The following is a 15,621-nucleotide window of genomic DNA, read 5'->3' as shown; positions in this document are numbered from 1 at the left end:
GACGGGGAAACGTCAAATTCGAGTGGCCCACGATACGCTCCATAACGTATCGTTCGAGATGCGGAGTTGAAATGTGCGGAATCCGTTCCTTGAGGGAGCCAGAACTAGGTTGTCTCATATCCACACCAATGCAAGTGCAGCATTTCACGGCCGTTGGACTCGCGGCGCCATAGTCTGTAGTAGTCCGAGACATCGCCGTACTACTCTGAGAACATGTTATCTGAGAACATGTTATAGGGTGAATTCCACACCGGCGCCCGCATCCTCCGGGTCAAGAACGGCGTCCACTCAATCGTATGCAATCATCCGTTCAGATCGCTGCGCTGCGAGCTAACCGTCTTCTAGGGGTTGAGAATATTTGGGCGGGCGAACCCCGCGACCACGCCGTCCGCAAAACGACAGATGACGGTAGGCAACTCGAGTTAATGGGCTGTTCGTTTACGCGGCCGATCCGCGAGTGGATGCTGGATAGGAGCATTGCCGGTATGCCCGGCTATAAAAGAACAGCCCTGGACCAGTATCGTTAAAACTCCTGGGGAGAGGTTGTGCCTGCAGTACTCGCGGAAGTTGAAGTCTGTTTTGCACCATTCAAGTGCATTCCACGAGTAAAGTCTCGTACTAACTCAGCTGACAAGTGCAACGTACCGTCTTCATCAAGCATCATCAAGTCCCAAGTTCTCAGCTGTAGGACTCGCCTGTACCACTGTACTTTCTGGTACTGACCACTCATTGAGGAACTGACGTAACTGATCACGCTCACGTTCGTTTAAGTCATTTCTCGGCTCGTCAGATTCATCGCTATAGGCTTGTCGCTCATCGAAAATGACGTCTCGAGTGATGGCCACTTTCTTCAAAATCGGGTTCCAGATGCGATAAGTACCGGACGAGGAATATCCAACGAGGTATCCTATCCATGCTCTCGGAGCGAAACGCTTCTTCCGATTCTTCTTTCTCATTGCATCCGTGGTCATAGCGTATGCCTTGCATCCGAAGGCTTTCAAATTGGATAGGTTCGGCTTTCGACTTCGTGCGGGCGACGAGTGAAAGACTTCGAATGGCGTCCTCCAATTCAGCCGCCAACGTGGTGTGCGGTTGAGCAAATACACTAAAAAGTCTTGGACGGCTCGTCCCGGATTTTCAAAAGGTCTTCTAGTTGCTTGCAATACCGGGGTTGGAGTCCGGAGCGATCTGCCGGAAGGACGAAGACCTCCTGATTCCTTCCCCAAGCGAAATTCTCCTGCAGAAAGTAGTTGACATGGTGACGTAGTTCGTTGATTTCACGATCACTGATCATTTTAAGCACTGACAATGTCGTACTATTGAGAAGGTGGACATTTGAATCCGTTAGTTCTTCAAACCCGAGCACGACCAAACAGATCACACGATAGCCCTCCTGCCGCATCTGCTGGTTGAGAATTGCGACATCCTTGAACTTCCACAAAGCATCTATCCCCAATGTTCCATTCCTTTCAGAGGACAGTTTTCTCCAGAGTGAAGCTATTAACGGGCAGAACCGCAAGAGTTCCTCCATGAGGAGCACTAGACGAAGGTCCCCGAAAAGTCGGGTGCTGGAGATCTTAATCCCGCGGACATTCTGGATAGCGGGATGTATGAGCTGGCGGATTCGTGCTGGAATAGAGGAGTACCCACAACAAGTAGACGTAGAATTTGTCGATTATCGGTAGCAATCCAATCTCCAGTAGATGGAGCCAAAGAACGTAGAGAATCCTCTCAGTGCTTTTGCGGTCAGGGACATCTGCAAAAGCTGCATCGGAAGCACTGGTGAAGCAGGGATTCTCATTGAAACCGTACTCCATGCTATGGGCCTTCATATCAACCATGCTAACTTCGCCTAAAATCATGCCAGTCTTGTCTCTTGAATCCACTGCGACGGCTACTTTTAGTTTTCCCGATCCAGACTGAGGTTGAGACCAAGACGTGATACATAGTGCCGTCAATATTATCTGCCGCGGCTACTGTTGATGCCATCACGATTTCTCCGCCTCGAATAAGGATATCCTCGATGGCGCATTGGATAGCCTTGACGACCTGGCTCGTCCCGACGCTATCTTCTCTGCCGACAGTAGATAAAGGTCTTTCGGACCCGGTTCGCTTGTAGGGAGGATCAGCAGAGTGCCATATGCAGAATGATCCGTTGACCAGTTCTGGAATCATTTGTCCGTATTCTTGCATCCTTGTCAGCGGTTCGATTCCAGCGTTTTCTTCGTTTGATAGGATCAATCCCGTCCCTTTTTCTTTAGGTCGCTGTTTAACCAGTGCTTCTGGGCATTTGCCACTTCATCTCCCTCGTATTCGATCGGTGTATTTCCCTCTGGCAGTGAAGCAATGAATTCTCTTCTCTTCTCCCTTCTCGATTCACCGACAGCTCTCCTGTCTCGGGGGTTAGTCGACTGAGATTGCGTAGATTTTCTGCGAATTGATGAATGGAAGGCCAACACAACACTCGTTGTCCAGAAACCTATAGAGAGGAAGTTCCAGAAGCTCATCAATGCTCAAAAGAATGTAGCATTCTCAGAATACGTGCACACCCACTTGGACACATCTCCTTTCGATCGGACGCAGTTCGCTTGAATACCGCTCCCCTTGAAGATAATGAAGAGCCGGATTTGACGGCCATCCACGCTTATGACGACAGACATCCCTCATTCGAATCAGGAACTGTGACGTATGCCTTCTTCTGCCTGGTTGTAGGCAACGCCCAGTGACTCTCGCGCGCTCTCTCCTGGATTTTCTGCTTGTCCAATTCCATATGTTTGCGGTCTTGATGATTTTCTTGTTTCTGGTCTTCTTGAGAGGACTGTGGAAAACTTGAATTCGATCTAGCCTTTTTCCTTCGTCGGCGCGGAGTAGAACGTGGGAGAAATGCCTTCGCTGTGATAGAGAACGGTGTCCACATTCGCTGGACGTGTCGAATCCTTTTCCATTTTTTGGAATATGGCCACCAATGACATATCTCGACAACGAGATCCGAGGTTTTGGTTGGAGGCAAACGATCATAAATTAATGGCCGTGCGAAATACCTACGAGACTCCGGCATAGATGTTCGAATTCCAGGATTCTACTGAAAGTTCTGATGGTAGCATCCCACTGTGATGATTGCAGGAACCTCTACAAATAGCGGCAACTGTCCAGGTTCTACGAATGAAAGGTCACCCTTGAGTGAAAACAAAGATTCCATTCTGAGATGTCAGAAGTATCACTAGGACGTCCATCAACAACTTCGGGACTAGATGGGTATTGCATGGACTGCATTATCGTTTCCTCTGAAGGTTTGTTCGCAGAAGATGGCTGATCCGAGGATGTATCTCACTGATTTGTCATGATGATTTTGAAGGTTACCGCTCGATGTGAATTCATTCATGCCAGAATCGTTCGCCAGCTCTGGAACAGTGGATCTGCGCAACGGACAGTGACTTTTTCGCTCTGTATACCAGTTTTGACAACTCCCCTGCGATGGATGTTGGCAGCGCAAAAATGACAGAAGAAGCGAGGTGTTTGACCACCTTCTGTTCAGTTGTCTGCCTAACCTACAATGGCTAGACCCTCTCTCTGCGAGCTTTAAATGAGCCTATGAGGACATAGCGCCAGTTTTAAAAGCCATGCGGATCGAACCTCACTGGTTCGGTGGCTGAATGCAAAGTTCTCAATTGTCTCAAGGGATGTCATCGCCAGGAATCCAGTTTGTTCGGCCTTATATAGCAGTCCAAGGAAATGGCAGGATATGACTAGTCGTGCTACTAGCCTAAGGCATTACCCATGCGATCTGCTATGGAGTTGACACAGAGTCAGTCGTTCATTTCCACCTTTGCCGGAGACTTCGCCATCTAGCCGCGCTGCACGCCAGTCTCTGGGGTATTTTTCGGAGACCATGTTATTTAGAATGCGCTGGCCACGCCGTTTATTTTTTTTTTTTTTTTTTTTTTTTTTTTTTTTTTTTTTTTTTTTTTTTGTCTCGTAGCTGATCATGGCGAAGAGAGTCTGTGGAGGTCGACATGAACATGCTCCAAGACTTGGTCATGGTGAGTGATCTTCGCGGGGAATCGGCGTCTGGTGGCCGAAAAGCTCGTGAAATGTCCAATGCTTTGATATAATCGCGAATTCCTCTACATCAGCTAATCAGGAGAGCCATACTTCCCATCGTGTGTGGTAGACTCTTCTGGGTTGCCGATGTGGTGGCACAGACTAGACTCCCATGTCTCAGGGATCGCACCTTGAATGCCGTCAACGGAATTCGAATGAGTCCTTAGCCAATGTTGGCCGTCATCTGGGCTATTTGCGTGCCCTTTCAATGAACCTTGTGCGGGAGTTACGGAGGTGGCCCCCCGTTCCCTGAAGAGCTCTTCATCTACGACTGAATCGAATCTAGATAGAGCTTGACGTGCCACTTGTAGTACGTCGCCGGTCGAGGGACTGTGAAGTGCACGCTGACCGAGGATGACAAAATATTGCGCCAAAAATATTATCACCTGAGGCATATGTGATCGGCCATGGGCCGCGTCATATGGAGGCTGAAGAGACAACCATCCATGCAGAGATCGCGGCGTTAATTCCTCGCTAACCCCGGCTTCACCAGGAGTGACGAATTGAGTCAACATGCCCCAGCACCAATCTTTGGAGCGAGTTGGCGTGTTATCTCCACGACCCCTTCTTCGCGTGTAGACAACACTCTGCTGCACTGTCCGTGTAGCCAATGCTTAGACCAGAGACAGGCTGGAAATGTTGATCAGGATTTACCGTACCTGACGATGTGGTTCTCCAACATTCCGGTCTTGTTTTGCGTACAGCATTGACTACTTGAGTAATCAATCTTTATGCCATGGCGTCACGGCACGGCAGTCGCTCCTGTCCATACCTTGAAGTCGCTGGCAATTCCACGTTCAACATGAGATGTAACGTGAGCGGGTATTTGATAAGCCATTGAGGATCCATACAGATGATCAGTAGTCACAGCAAGCCGCAGGTACAGCCAGATATCCGCAGGAAACATGCTACAGCCCAAGCCATCCCAATTGGTTTGATCTCGGCTCATGACCATTTTCACGAGGCGTGAAGCCATGAGCCAAATCCCGAATACGAGAGCGGGTGTTGATGTATTATCTGATTGTAGTTAGTACGTAGTACTTGCCATCCAACACCAATACAACACCAATACGAACTGTCCAAAGATAGGCAAAATCAAAACGGCAGTTGTGCAGTATATCTCGCGAAATAACGCTTGCTTTGGTATTTACCGCCGGCTATATATGATTGCCATGTGATTAGAAATCAAATTGAACTGAACCTAGAAAGAATCTGAGCGAAGGACAGTCAAGGGCAACATAAAAGCGGGTCGAAGGGACCGCTGTCAAAAGACGTCCCCGATTACTTCAAGTCTCCAACTCAACCCCACCCCAATTCCATACTCCAACGGCGATATCAATCTCAGTGAATTCTGAGAGGTCAGCCACTCTGTTTTTGATCTGGCTGCTAGATCGTTTAAACTGCAAAAATCTCGCTCGTGTGTCAACAATGCCTCTCGTAGCTGCGAATAAGAAACCCCGCGTCATCCTGGGCCTGATGACGTATGGCCCAGACCCCGCCAAAGGAGCGCGGATCACCAGCCTCGACGAATTCAACCAACACTTGGACTATCTACAATCGCAGGGCTACAATGAGGTCGACACCGCCCGGACTTACGTTGGCGGCCTACAAGAAGGCTTCACGCGGGAGGCCCGTTGGAAGGAGCGTGGTCTGAAACTGGCGACCAAGCTCTATCCAAATGAATTTGGCACTCATAAGCCGGCCGAGTTGCGGAAGCACTTTGAGGAATCGTTGAAGGAGCTGGGAACCGACCGCGTGGACATCTTTTACCTGCATGCGCCGGATCGGTCTGTGCCGTTTGCAGAGACCCTGGAGGAGGTGGATAAGCTGCATAAGGAAGGCAAATTCGTGGAGTTGGGCTTGAGCAACTACACGTCGTTTGAGGTCGCTGAGATTTGCACTCTCTGTGCGGAGCGCGGATGGGTTCGGCCGACTATTTACCAGGCGATGTACAATGCCATCAGTAAGCTTCCCCTCTTCCTTGCGGACGTGGGTAGTTGCTAACTTTGTTAGCACGATCAATCGAGACCGAGCTCATTCATGCCTGCCGCCGCTTCGGCCTCAACATCGTGATCTATAACCCTCTCGCCGGCGGTCTTTTCTCTGGCAAGATCAAGAGCAAGGACATCGTACCCCAGGAGGGCCGTTTCAGCGACGCCGGTCCCACGGGATCTATGTACCGAGCCCGCTACTACAAGGATGAGACGTTCCGTGCGCTGCAACTTATCGAGCAGGCGGTCGAGAAGCATGGCCTGACGATGATCGAGACGGCGATGCGGTGGCTTGTCCACCATTCTGCGCTGCGCGTGCTGGATGGCGATGACGGCATCATCATTGGTGTCAGCAGCGTGGACCACTTGAAGAATAATCTGGCGGACCTGCAGAAGGGCCCTCTGCCGCAGGAGGTCGTGGATGCGTTGGACCAGGCTTGGTTGATTGCGAAACCGACCACGACGGTTTATTGGCATAAGGAGCTCAAGTACGAGTATGATACGGTGGCTGCCATCTTCAAGAAATAAATAGCTACGTTATGAATAAAAGTGATTTTATGATTTTACCTACAAGGCAACATGACCAGCATGTAGAAATAGACAACCTCTTGGCGCAGATCAACTACGTAGGGCTGTCTTCTCCACTCCAAGATCTCTAGGTCATCACCTTAAACCCTTCCCTCAACTCAAAGAAGACAAGAACGAGCAACATGCCGTCCATCAAGATCCTCATCATCAACCCCAACACCTCAACGCACATGACCGATGCACTAAAACCCATTATAGACGGCCTCCGCTACCCATCTGACATCCAATTCGACTACTTCACGGCGCCTTCCACACCCACCAAACTCCCCGATGGCAGGGAAGTCTCCGGCGTGCCCAGCATCAACTCCGGCGCTGATTCTATCCAATCCGCACTCCATGTCCGTCCTCACATCGAGACGTTAATTTCCAGCTCTGATTACGATGGCTTCCTCGTCGCCTGTTTCTCCGCGCATCCGTTGGTTGGGATGATCAAGGACATGGTCCACCATTCTTCTAAGAAGCGAGCCTACGTAACCGGGATCTTCGAGGCCGGGGTGTCGACCTCTTTAACGCTTTCGAGCAGCTTCCGAACCACGGATGACCAAACTACGACACAGGAGGAGAACTCTTCATGGGGCATCGTCACTACGGGCAAGATCTGGGAGACAGAGCTCACGGCCGCCGTCGCGAAAATGTTCGGCATAGATGTGAAAACTGCTACTGAAGGCCGCTTCGCCGGCGTGGAAAGTACGGGCTTGACAGCTATTGAGCTCCACAAGGTTCCGCCAGAGGAAGTACGGAAGAGGATTACGTCCGCTACGGTCAAGTTGTTGTCGAGATCTTCTCGCCCAGTGAGAGCGGTGTGCTTGGGTTGCGCAGGGATGGCGGGGATGGAAGAGGCTGTTCGGCAGGGGTGTGTCGAGGCGTATGGAGAAGAGGGTAAGGGTGTGTTTATTGTTGATGGAGTTGTCGCTGGGGTCGGGTTCCTTGTCAATGCTTGCAGAGCGGGTTTCTAAACCAGTTGCACGTCTTTCTGGTGTCGCTGTTCATCAACTCGAGGAGAATGACGTAACTCGCGTACTGTGCCTAACAAATTGGGTTAAGTCGAGAATACTGTATTGCAAATCGCAAATCGGGAGTTTGAGTTAAATTTAATATAAAACAAAAAAAATTTGCAACTCATCTCCACGATTCGAACGCGGCACAACTGAACGCGTTGATGCGGTCCCTTGAGATACAGACAAGCCGCCAGCAATGAAGGCGCAGCCTTAACACCATGCCACGGTGAGCACACTGTCACATCCCAAATACGTGATTTATGAAGACTGACCAAAATCCAGCGAAATAATCACCATCCAAGCCGGCCAATGCGGCAACAACGGTACAACCACTGCAAAATACCTCGCGACATTCCGGCCACAGAGGAAATGCTGACTTTGTTTAGTTGGAAGCCAGTTCTGGCAACAACTGTGCCAGGAGCACGGAATTAGCCCAGACGGTAATCTCGAGGATTTTGCGACCGAGGGCGGCGATCGCAAGGATGTGTTCTTCTACCAGGTTCGGTCGATTGAATTGGGCCGTGTTGGTATCAACGCGACATGCTGACATGGCGAAGAGCGACGATACAAGATATATCCCACGAGCTATTCTGCTAGATTTAGAGCCGAGAGTATGTGATGCTTCGCGGCAACGCCGAAATTCTTACGCATGCTGACCTGGCGGACGACTACAGGTCATCAATGGCATCCAGAGCGGTCCGTACAGGCACATTTACAACCCCGAAAACTTTTTCGTCGGCGCCGATGGCAGCGGCGCAGGGAATAACTGGGCGGCCGGCTATGCGGCGGGAGATCGTGTGCAGGAAGAGATTTTTGACATGATCGATCGGGAGGCTGATGGTAGCGATTCGCTGGAGGTGCGACTCTTCTCCCCGGTAGATATGAGTGGGGTAAGGTGTCTGACTTGATTATAAGGGCTTTATGTTGCTACACTCTATTGCAGGTGGCACCGGTTCAGGCCTGGGCAGCTACCTGCTGGAGCACATGAACGATCGGTTCCCAAAGAAGCTGATCCAGACGTACTCAGTGTTTCCGGACTCGCAGGCGGCGGATGTCGTCGTAAACCCGTACAATAGTTTGCTTGCTTTGCGGCGGTTGACCCAGAATGCGGACTCAGTCGTGGTGCTGGACAATGGGGCACTGTCGAGGATCGTTGCCGACCGGCTGCACGTTCAGGAGCCGTCTTTCCAACAGACGAACCAATTGGTACAATAGACTTGAACTTTTGCATACGGCAACAGCTAATGTTGTTCAGGTGTCGACCGTCATGTCCGCGTCGACCACTACGCTGCGATACCCGGGATATATGCACAATGACCTCGTCGGAATCATCGCATCGCTTATCCCGACCCCTCGCTGCCACTTCCTAGTGACATCCTACACGCCATTCACCGGTGACAACATCGAACAAGCGAAAACCATCCGCAAGACGACCGTCCTGGACGTGATGCGCCGGCTGCTGCAGCCCAAGAACCGGATGGTCTCCGTCACCCCGAGCAAGTCCAGCTGCTACATCAGTATCCTTAACATCATCCAGGGCGAGGCGGACCCGACCGACGTGCACAAATCGTTGCTGCGTATCCGCGAGCGCCGCCTCGCGTCCTTTATCCCCTGGGGGCCGGCCAGTATCCAGGTCGCGCTGACCAAGAAGTCGCCGTATATCCAACACACGCATCGCGTCAGTGGCCTGATGCTCGCGAATCACACCTCCGTCGCGACGCTGTTCAAGCGCATTGTGCAACAGTATGACCGACTGCGGAAACGCAGCGCGTTCCTTGAACAGTATAAGAAGGAGCCGCCGTTTGCTGAGGGACTTGGGGAGTTCGATGAGGCCAGGGCGGTGGTCACGGATTTGGTGGCCGAGTATGAGGCCGCGGAGAAGGAGAATTATCTTGACCCGGATGCGGGAGCATCATGATTCTCTCTAGCTCTCTTTCTAATTCTTAGGGGCATGTTTTTCGGCGTTTATACAGGTATTGAGGTTGGTTGATTGTGTTCAAATGGTCATGAAATCTCGTTGGAATTAACATAGTTCATATATACAATCATCATACCTCCGTAACTATAGTACATCCGAAAATTAATAAATAGGTCACCTCTCCGAAGACATCGGTGCAATCGCCAAAATCACAACCAAACTCGTCACAATCAATGACGCTGCCACAAACGTCACGAGCGCAACGCTGCCGCGACTCGCAGGGAACTTGCCGCGGACAATCCAGTACTGCGCTTCGAAGTAGCGCCGGAAGCCGACGAGGAGGATTAGGATTGCGATGCCGATAAACGTCGCGCCGAGGGGTTTGCCGACGTTGCGCAGACGAGGAGAATTCCCTCCCTGAGATGACGGCGAGGATGGCGAGAGAAGAAGGTCTAGTAGGGTGAAGCGTTGGTCGTTTTGCGGCGGAAGGAGGGTGGCGGAGTGATTATCGCCGGAAGATGGTTGCGACTGCTGCGTGTCGCTTGAGATGGAGCTATTTAGGCGAAACAGTTGCGTGATGGCGATGCCGATGGAGGCAAAGGCGAGGGATGTCCGAAGCCAGGCGAGGAATGTGCGTTCTACAAAATTGTCAGCTCTGCCGAGAGATAACGATAAGGGGGTTGTTCATACCTAATGCTAAATGATCTCTCGCAACGCTCCCCTTATTCTCTAGCTCCAATGAGCCATACTTCTCCGCAAGATGCTGCCACCATGACGGACTCGCATGACTTGTGCCGTTCGCGGTCGGGGGAATCTCCCGGTCTGTCTCACTCCTGGCTGCAGCAGAATCCCCGTTCGGCTGCGATGTGGCTTGTTCGGTACCACTTCCGGTGGCCCGCGGCACGGTATCCGTCGACTTATAACTGCGTTGTGCGACGGGTGATGACGGATTGTTTACGATTGGGGTGTTCTCGTTCGCAGTCATGGTGAAGCGCTGGGTTGGGCTCAATGGCGCATCTACTGTCAATCAAAAGTGGGACGACAGCGGGCTCATTGAGCTATCTGGTGGTGTATTTGTTGAGCTGAGTCCCGCTTTGGGGGTTTTGAGCAACTCAGCGTGCGGCAGGGCTGTGGTTCATTGTCGGAACAAGAGTCGTTTCATCGACCGAGGCTGTCTTATCAGAGAGCTCCATGAGGCGTTCGAGTTATGACGATCGGCGATATTGTACTGGGGCGCGCTAGGACAAAGCTGGAAAATAGTTAGGGTTTAGGGTGCGGGGTGCATACTCGGCGGTGAGGCGTGCAGATGACTAGCTTGAGGCAACATGCCAAAATGATTTCATGCGGGTAGGGTTCAATGTGCTTTTAGATAGAAACCATGGCTACAGTCGATGACGCCTCAGGAAAGCCAGATCTTTCTAAAAAGTTAGCAGAGCTCCGAGCGAGCAAGAAACGCGCGGACCGAGCGCAGCCTTCCTCGGAACCGCCGCCGCCAACGCCGCCGCTGCCAGATCCTATCGACCTGACCACGCACACGTATCAGCGCCCAAGGAAACGAATATTGTCTCCCAATGACTTTGAGCTGTTCCGCAAGTCGCCGTCGTACGAGCTGATTGTGGCGTTCATTTTTGGTCTGTCAGATACCGTCCGTGGCTTGCCCGTGCCAAGTGACGCGGACGCGTCCGTGCCGGAGAATATCCGCAAGATCCTGACATGTGTCGACTTGATACACGCTCTGGTCGATAAGCACCCCGCTATTGACCAGGGCGGGTCGCGTTTCGGCAACCCCGCATTCCGGGACTTGTTTGACGACACGGCCGCGCAGAGCCCTGCATGGCACCACGAGGTTCTCGGCATCAACGACGCGGCGGCGGTGGAGGAGGTCTCGACGTATCTCATCCACTCGCTCGGGTCCCGGGACCGGCTAGACTATGGCTCGGGCCATGAGTTGAATTTCATGATGTGGCTGCTTTGCCTGTATGAGCTGCGGCTGGTGACCAAGTCGGATTTCCAGTCCTTGGTATTTAGTGTCTACCGGCGCTACATGGTTCTGATGCGTCGCATTCAGACAACGTATTACCTGGAGCCAGCTGGCTCGCATGGCGTCTGGGGACTGGACGATTACCACTTCCTACCGTTCTTATTCGGCGCGGCACAGCTCGTGGACCATCGGTATATCACACCGCGCGCAATTCATAGCAACGCCGTGCTCGATGAGGAGGGCGACAAGTATCTCTACTTGGACCAGGTGCGATGGGTGGACAGTGTCAAGACCGTCAAGGGTCTGCGCTGGCACAGCCCGATGCTGGATGACATCTCTGGTGCCAAAAACTGGAGCAAAATCGAGGGCGGCATGAAGAAGATGTTTGTCCGTGAGGTTCTGGGCAAGCTACCCATCATGCAGCATTTCCTCTTTGGTAGTTTGATCCCTGCCGCTGAAGGAATGAGCGAGCCGGCCGATGGTAAACATGCCCATGACCATGAACATCAACATGGGCCGCATCGCCATTCACACGAAAATGATTTCTGGGGTGATTGCTGCGGCATCAAGGTGCCCAGCACAGTTGCGGCCGGCGAGGAGATGCGCCGGCGGATGGGAGGGGGCGGATTACGACCGATTCCATTTGACTGACGATTGGTGATCATCGCCATTGTACATGAATAGCAGCATTTCCCGAGTATATCTACCAGGTAATTGAACTGCGGGCCAGCAATTCCTAGCCCTTAAATTGAAGATGATGATCACTACTGTAGCGAGGATAAGTAGCGATACGCTCATGACTAGCCTGGATGATCAGGAACACCCCGGGCAAGTCACGAGACCAAAGAATAAGTTGGGGTTCGTCGATCGCCAACGCATCGCCAATCTTGCCAATCAGTCACGCCAAGTCCTCGCTAGGAAAATAAGTTAGACAGATCATACGGCGGGGGAATGAGATCCGCCTGGAATTGACACGTAGGCAAACTACTACTGTATGTAACCAAGGCGGAGGTGGATTGCATCATTTTGGCAGGGCGACGAGCATTGGATTTCGCGATCGGTAAGAGAGTTAACTGTATGAGCGGCAGGATGGGCAGCTGTAAGTGATGCTTCAAAAAGTCTAGTCTCATACACGAGAACGCAGCGCCAGTGACGTAGTGTGGCTTTTGGGCAAAGTTTTTTAGTTTCATCTGCCGCGAGCGGCCATGAAGGGAGAATTCATCATTGCCATCCGGAAGTACGATTATTGTAAAGAAAAAAACCAACGGGAATTGAAGAAAACCTTGACGGATACTCTTCCGAGCCGAGTCATCTCAGAACAGCAAACTGTTCCAACCGGGCGTGAAGAGAAGGAGGCGAGGCTTAGCCAATTTGCCGCTCAAGAAGCTTCTAGTTTGGTCCAGCGCCTTCCCCAGTCTTCAGACGTGGTCCGCTTTAAGATATCCCGACTATGGATGGATTCCCAGAGAGGATTGGTGGAACCAGAACCGGAACTGAAGTTAACCAACATGGCCAGCATGGGGCCCTCCTCTAGTTAGTCTAGTTACCAGAAATTGAAGTATGTACCATATCCAGAAGGTACAAATACAGGAACCGAGGCCAGTTCTGGGAGGATCGGTGGAAGAAATGGAAGGGGAAAGGGTCCACCGGCTTTCCCGAGAGGCGAAGATCAGTCATCAACTCCCCCTGTGACCGCCTGAAAGTAGGCCTGAGGTCCGGCCCAAGGTTTAATCAGCCAACCCGTGCTTTAATAATAAATACCGGAGCCTCTTCCTCCTTTCCTTTCTTCTCTCTCCATACTCTAGACATCCTTTTGGTGCTTCGTCAAAGTTCAATTTAGCGATTCCTCTCTTGCAACGCTCGCTCAGTCCCAGCACTCCCAACTCTCTTATCACCACCTCCTCTCTTTCTGCCAGCCACGTCCGCTTTCTGCCTCCCCTTCTCCGCAGTCCTTATCGGCCGGAGCTTGGCCTCAGCTGTCCTCCCGTTTCTCAAGCTTTCCCACTCTTCGTACCGATAGATCTACAAACCAACACCATGGCTCCCAAGAAGCAGCGCTGCAACTTTAAGGACTGCAAGACGCCCGCCCAGCGCATCATTGGCGACTGCTCCTTCTGCAACGGCCACTACTGCGAGAAGCATCGCATGCTCGAGTCGCACAACTGCAGCGGGTTAGAGGACTGCAAGCGGGAATCTCATGCCCGCAATGCCGACAAGCTGAACAGTGAGCGGACAACGGTCATCAAGGGAGTGTAATCGACTTCGTCACGGCTACTACTACAATACTCCCGCATACTCCGGGGAGTTGGGACTATCGTTTTTTTGAAGGTTCTTGGTTAGCGGTTTGCGATCGCATGGCGTTGGGCGTGTTCCTTGTTTTGTGACATGGATTACGATTGTATCCAGCTACCATTTATGTGTGCTTTATTAGGGCCGTGGGGGTGATGTTCATAGGATAGACCTCGTCAGAATAGAATAGACGGGTCTGATATTCCCTACCATACAGTTCCAGTTATTTTTTCCGCTAGCAGATTGATTGAGCCACGTGTAGACATGTCGCCGGTGTAAGCTCATTCCTACCATGAAACGAACAAAGCCAGTGCCCGAACAATGAATCATCCTGGACCAATCTTGGGCCTGCAAACGGTAGTCAGTAATGAACCCTCGATTACCAGGGAAAGGAGAACCCACATGTCATGATGTTCACTCAGCTTACTCAAGTACCGATTATATTCTTCAACGCGCTCTTTGTGCGTCTTGACTCCTTCGCGACGAAGACGCTCCCTCAACTACACCCCCCGACTCATTAGCCCATATCTCAAACAAAAGAGAACAAGGGAACAAAGACATACCCTTTGCCGCCGCGCCTCTTCATACCTCCTCTCCGCTTCCGTCTTGTAATAGGCCACTGGCTCTTGGCTTGTTTCCCGTGCCGAACCGGACTCATCATTACTTCCGGCGCCCGCGCTCTTCTCCCGTTGTTGCTGTTGCTCCCGTTCCGGTTCCTCCGACCTTGTCGCCGATCGCTGCCGCGCTTCCTCCCCGTCGCCCGCTTCCTCCCCTTCCTTCTTCTTCTTTTTCTTCTTCTTTTTCTCGATGCGCCCGTCCTGGACGCCTTTGAGTTTGAGCTTGCCGGGTCCGACGACGGCGCTGTATTCGTCGGGCATTTTGGGGGGCTATACTTTCAGCTTTGATTTTCAGTGGCTCATTCGGGCGAGTAATTCGGAATCTGCGGATAGGGGTTCCTATCGTCTAGCACCTAGAATCATCGGTTCATGGTGGTCGGGAGGACTCGCCGGTCGGCCTGCTCCGGAATCTGGAACGATCGATGATGGAATTGAGCCTCAGGCTGCGACAAGAGAGTGATTGTTGCCTCAGGCATCAAGGATGCAGAGTATTGGCACGTGATGGCCATGCTGTAATTTCCATTTTGGTAATGTTCTCATCTCCTGGATCTCAGGAGCTCGGGATAGGGCCGGTGAGCCGGTGACAGGAAGCATTTCTAATATTGACAACGAAGTGGATGAGACTTGGGAAGTACCGCGTTTACTATTCAAGATCTATTCGGAGCATTTTAGGCTATTTAGGATTCACTCTGATAAGCATCTTGGGATGAGGAAGTGAGGTTGCCCTGTTTTTACACTCCGAACCCTGTTAGTGAGTCGATAAGCCGATTTACGCTATTCGACCCTTGCTTGACATCAGGACCTCTCGACCTAGCCGTACTCGTACCATTGTGAAGTCGGCTTTGGTATGCAATAAAAAGTTGGCTACGGGGGAGTGCTGTCTTTCCATTGATCATCGATCTCGTGGTATCATCTGACCGAATGGTACGCAGGGAGAGAATAAAGGGCAGCTGAAGCCGAACCTTAAGTAAGTACCTCTTTATTAGTTATCATAGAAGTACCAAGGACAACTTTTCCGGGCAAGCCGTCGAAGCGATGTGAGGAAGAGTCAAAGGAGAGACTAGTCGCATTAAAGTCTAGTAGTTAGTACTTTGGAGTGAACCTAGTCAAATCAAACCGCGCCGATTAATTAATCCTT

At 51.6% G+C, this 15,621-nt stretch overlaps 9 protein-coding genes across 9 annotated transcripts; 5 read left to right on the top strand and 4 right to left on the bottom strand.

The window, feature by feature from the left end:
• Positions 1-1,105: 1,105 nt before the first annotated feature.
• VTN49DRAFT_2902 (uncharacterized protein) lies at positions 1,106-2,660 on the bottom strand (the record flags this gene model as incomplete). The annotated part of the gene is made up of 4 exons (XM_069410679.1): positions 1,106-1,594; positions 1,647-1,852; positions 1,899-2,186; positions 2,597-2,660. The coding sequence occupies 4 exons, from the start codon at positions 2,658-2,660 to the stop codon at positions 1,106-1,108; spliced, it is 1,047 nt and encodes a 348-aa protein (XP_069269460.1).
• Positions 2,661-5,529: 2,869 nt separating this feature from the next.
• On the top strand, positions 5,530-6,620 carry VTN49DRAFT_2901 (uncharacterized protein; the record flags this gene model as incomplete). The annotated part of the gene is made up of 2 exons (XM_069410678.1): positions 5,530-6,064; positions 6,115-6,620. 2 exons carry the CDS (start codon positions 5,530-5,532, stop codon positions 6,618-6,620), a joined length of 1,041 nt encoding a protein of 346 aa, XP_069269459.1.
• A 182-nt stretch (positions 6,621-6,802) lies between these two features.
• On the top strand, positions 6,803-7,636 carry VTN49DRAFT_2900 (uncharacterized protein; the record flags this gene model as incomplete). The annotated part of the gene is made up of 1 exon (XM_069410677.1): positions 6,803-7,636. The coding sequence occupies one exon, from the start codon at positions 6,803-6,805 to the stop codon at positions 7,634-7,636; it is 834 nt and encodes a 277-aa protein (XP_069269458.1).
• Positions 7,637-7,896: 260 nt separating this feature from the next.
• Positions 7,897-9,596, top strand: VTN49DRAFT_2899 (uncharacterized protein; the record flags this gene model as incomplete). Its single annotated transcript, XM_069410674.1, has 7 exons — positions 7,897-7,904; positions 7,961-8,001; positions 8,065-8,177; positions 8,236-8,289; positions 8,353-8,535; positions 8,594-8,884; positions 8,934-9,596. 7 exons carry the CDS (start codon positions 7,897-7,899, stop codon positions 9,594-9,596), a joined length of 1,353 nt encoding a protein of 450 aa, XP_069269457.1.
• Positions 9,597-9,770: 174 nt separating this feature from the next.
• Positions 9,771-10,581, bottom strand: VTN49DRAFT_2898 (uncharacterized protein; the record flags this gene model as incomplete). The annotated part of the gene is made up of 2 exons (XM_069410673.1): positions 9,771-10,234; positions 10,287-10,581. 2 exons carry the CDS (start codon positions 10,579-10,581, stop codon positions 9,771-9,773), a joined length of 759 nt encoding a protein of 252 aa, XP_069269456.1.
• A 393-nt stretch (positions 10,582-10,974) lies between these two features.
• VTN49DRAFT_2897 (uncharacterized protein) lies at positions 10,975-12,228 on the top strand (the record flags this gene model as incomplete). Its single annotated transcript, XM_069410672.1, has 1 exon — positions 10,975-12,228. One exon carries the CDS (start codon positions 10,975-10,977, stop codon positions 12,226-12,228), a length of 1,254 nt encoding a protein of 417 aa, XP_069269455.1.
• Positions 12,229-13,614: 1,386 nt separating this feature from the next.
• Positions 13,615-13,833, top strand: VTN49DRAFT_2896 (uncharacterized protein; the record flags this gene model as incomplete). Its single annotated transcript, XM_069410671.1, has 1 exon — positions 13,615-13,833. The coding sequence occupies one exon, from the start codon at positions 13,615-13,617 to the stop codon at positions 13,831-13,833; it is 219 nt and encodes a 72-aa protein (XP_069269454.1).
• A 21-nt stretch (positions 13,834-13,854) lies between these two features.
• On the bottom strand, positions 13,855-14,160 carry VTN49DRAFT_2895 (uncharacterized protein; the record flags this gene model as incomplete). Its single annotated transcript, XM_069410670.1, has 2 exons — positions 13,855-13,983; positions 14,077-14,160. The coding sequence occupies 2 exons, from the start codon at positions 14,158-14,160 to the stop codon at positions 13,855-13,857; spliced, it is 213 nt and encodes a 70-aa protein (XP_069269453.1).
• Positions 14,161-14,192: 32 nt separating this feature from the next.
• Positions 14,193-14,744, bottom strand: VTN49DRAFT_2894 (uncharacterized protein; the record flags this gene model as incomplete). The annotated part of the gene is made up of 2 exons (XM_069410669.1): positions 14,193-14,366; positions 14,430-14,744. The coding sequence occupies 2 exons, from the start codon at positions 14,742-14,744 to the stop codon at positions 14,193-14,195; spliced, it is 489 nt and encodes a 162-aa protein (XP_069269452.1).
• Positions 14,745-15,621: the final 877 nt, after the last annotated feature.

Source organism: Thermomyces lanuginosus (genome assembly GCF_041956635.1).
Source record: "Thermomyces lanuginosus strain ATCC 200065 unplaced genomic scaffold VTN49scaffold_27, whole genome shotgun sequence".
In the NCBI taxonomy this organism is placed as follows: Eukaryota; Fungi; Ascomycota; class Eurotiomycetes; order Eurotiales; family Trichocomaceae; genus Thermomyces; species Thermomyces lanuginosus.
This window is presented reverse-complemented; position numbering and strand designations above follow the sequence as displayed.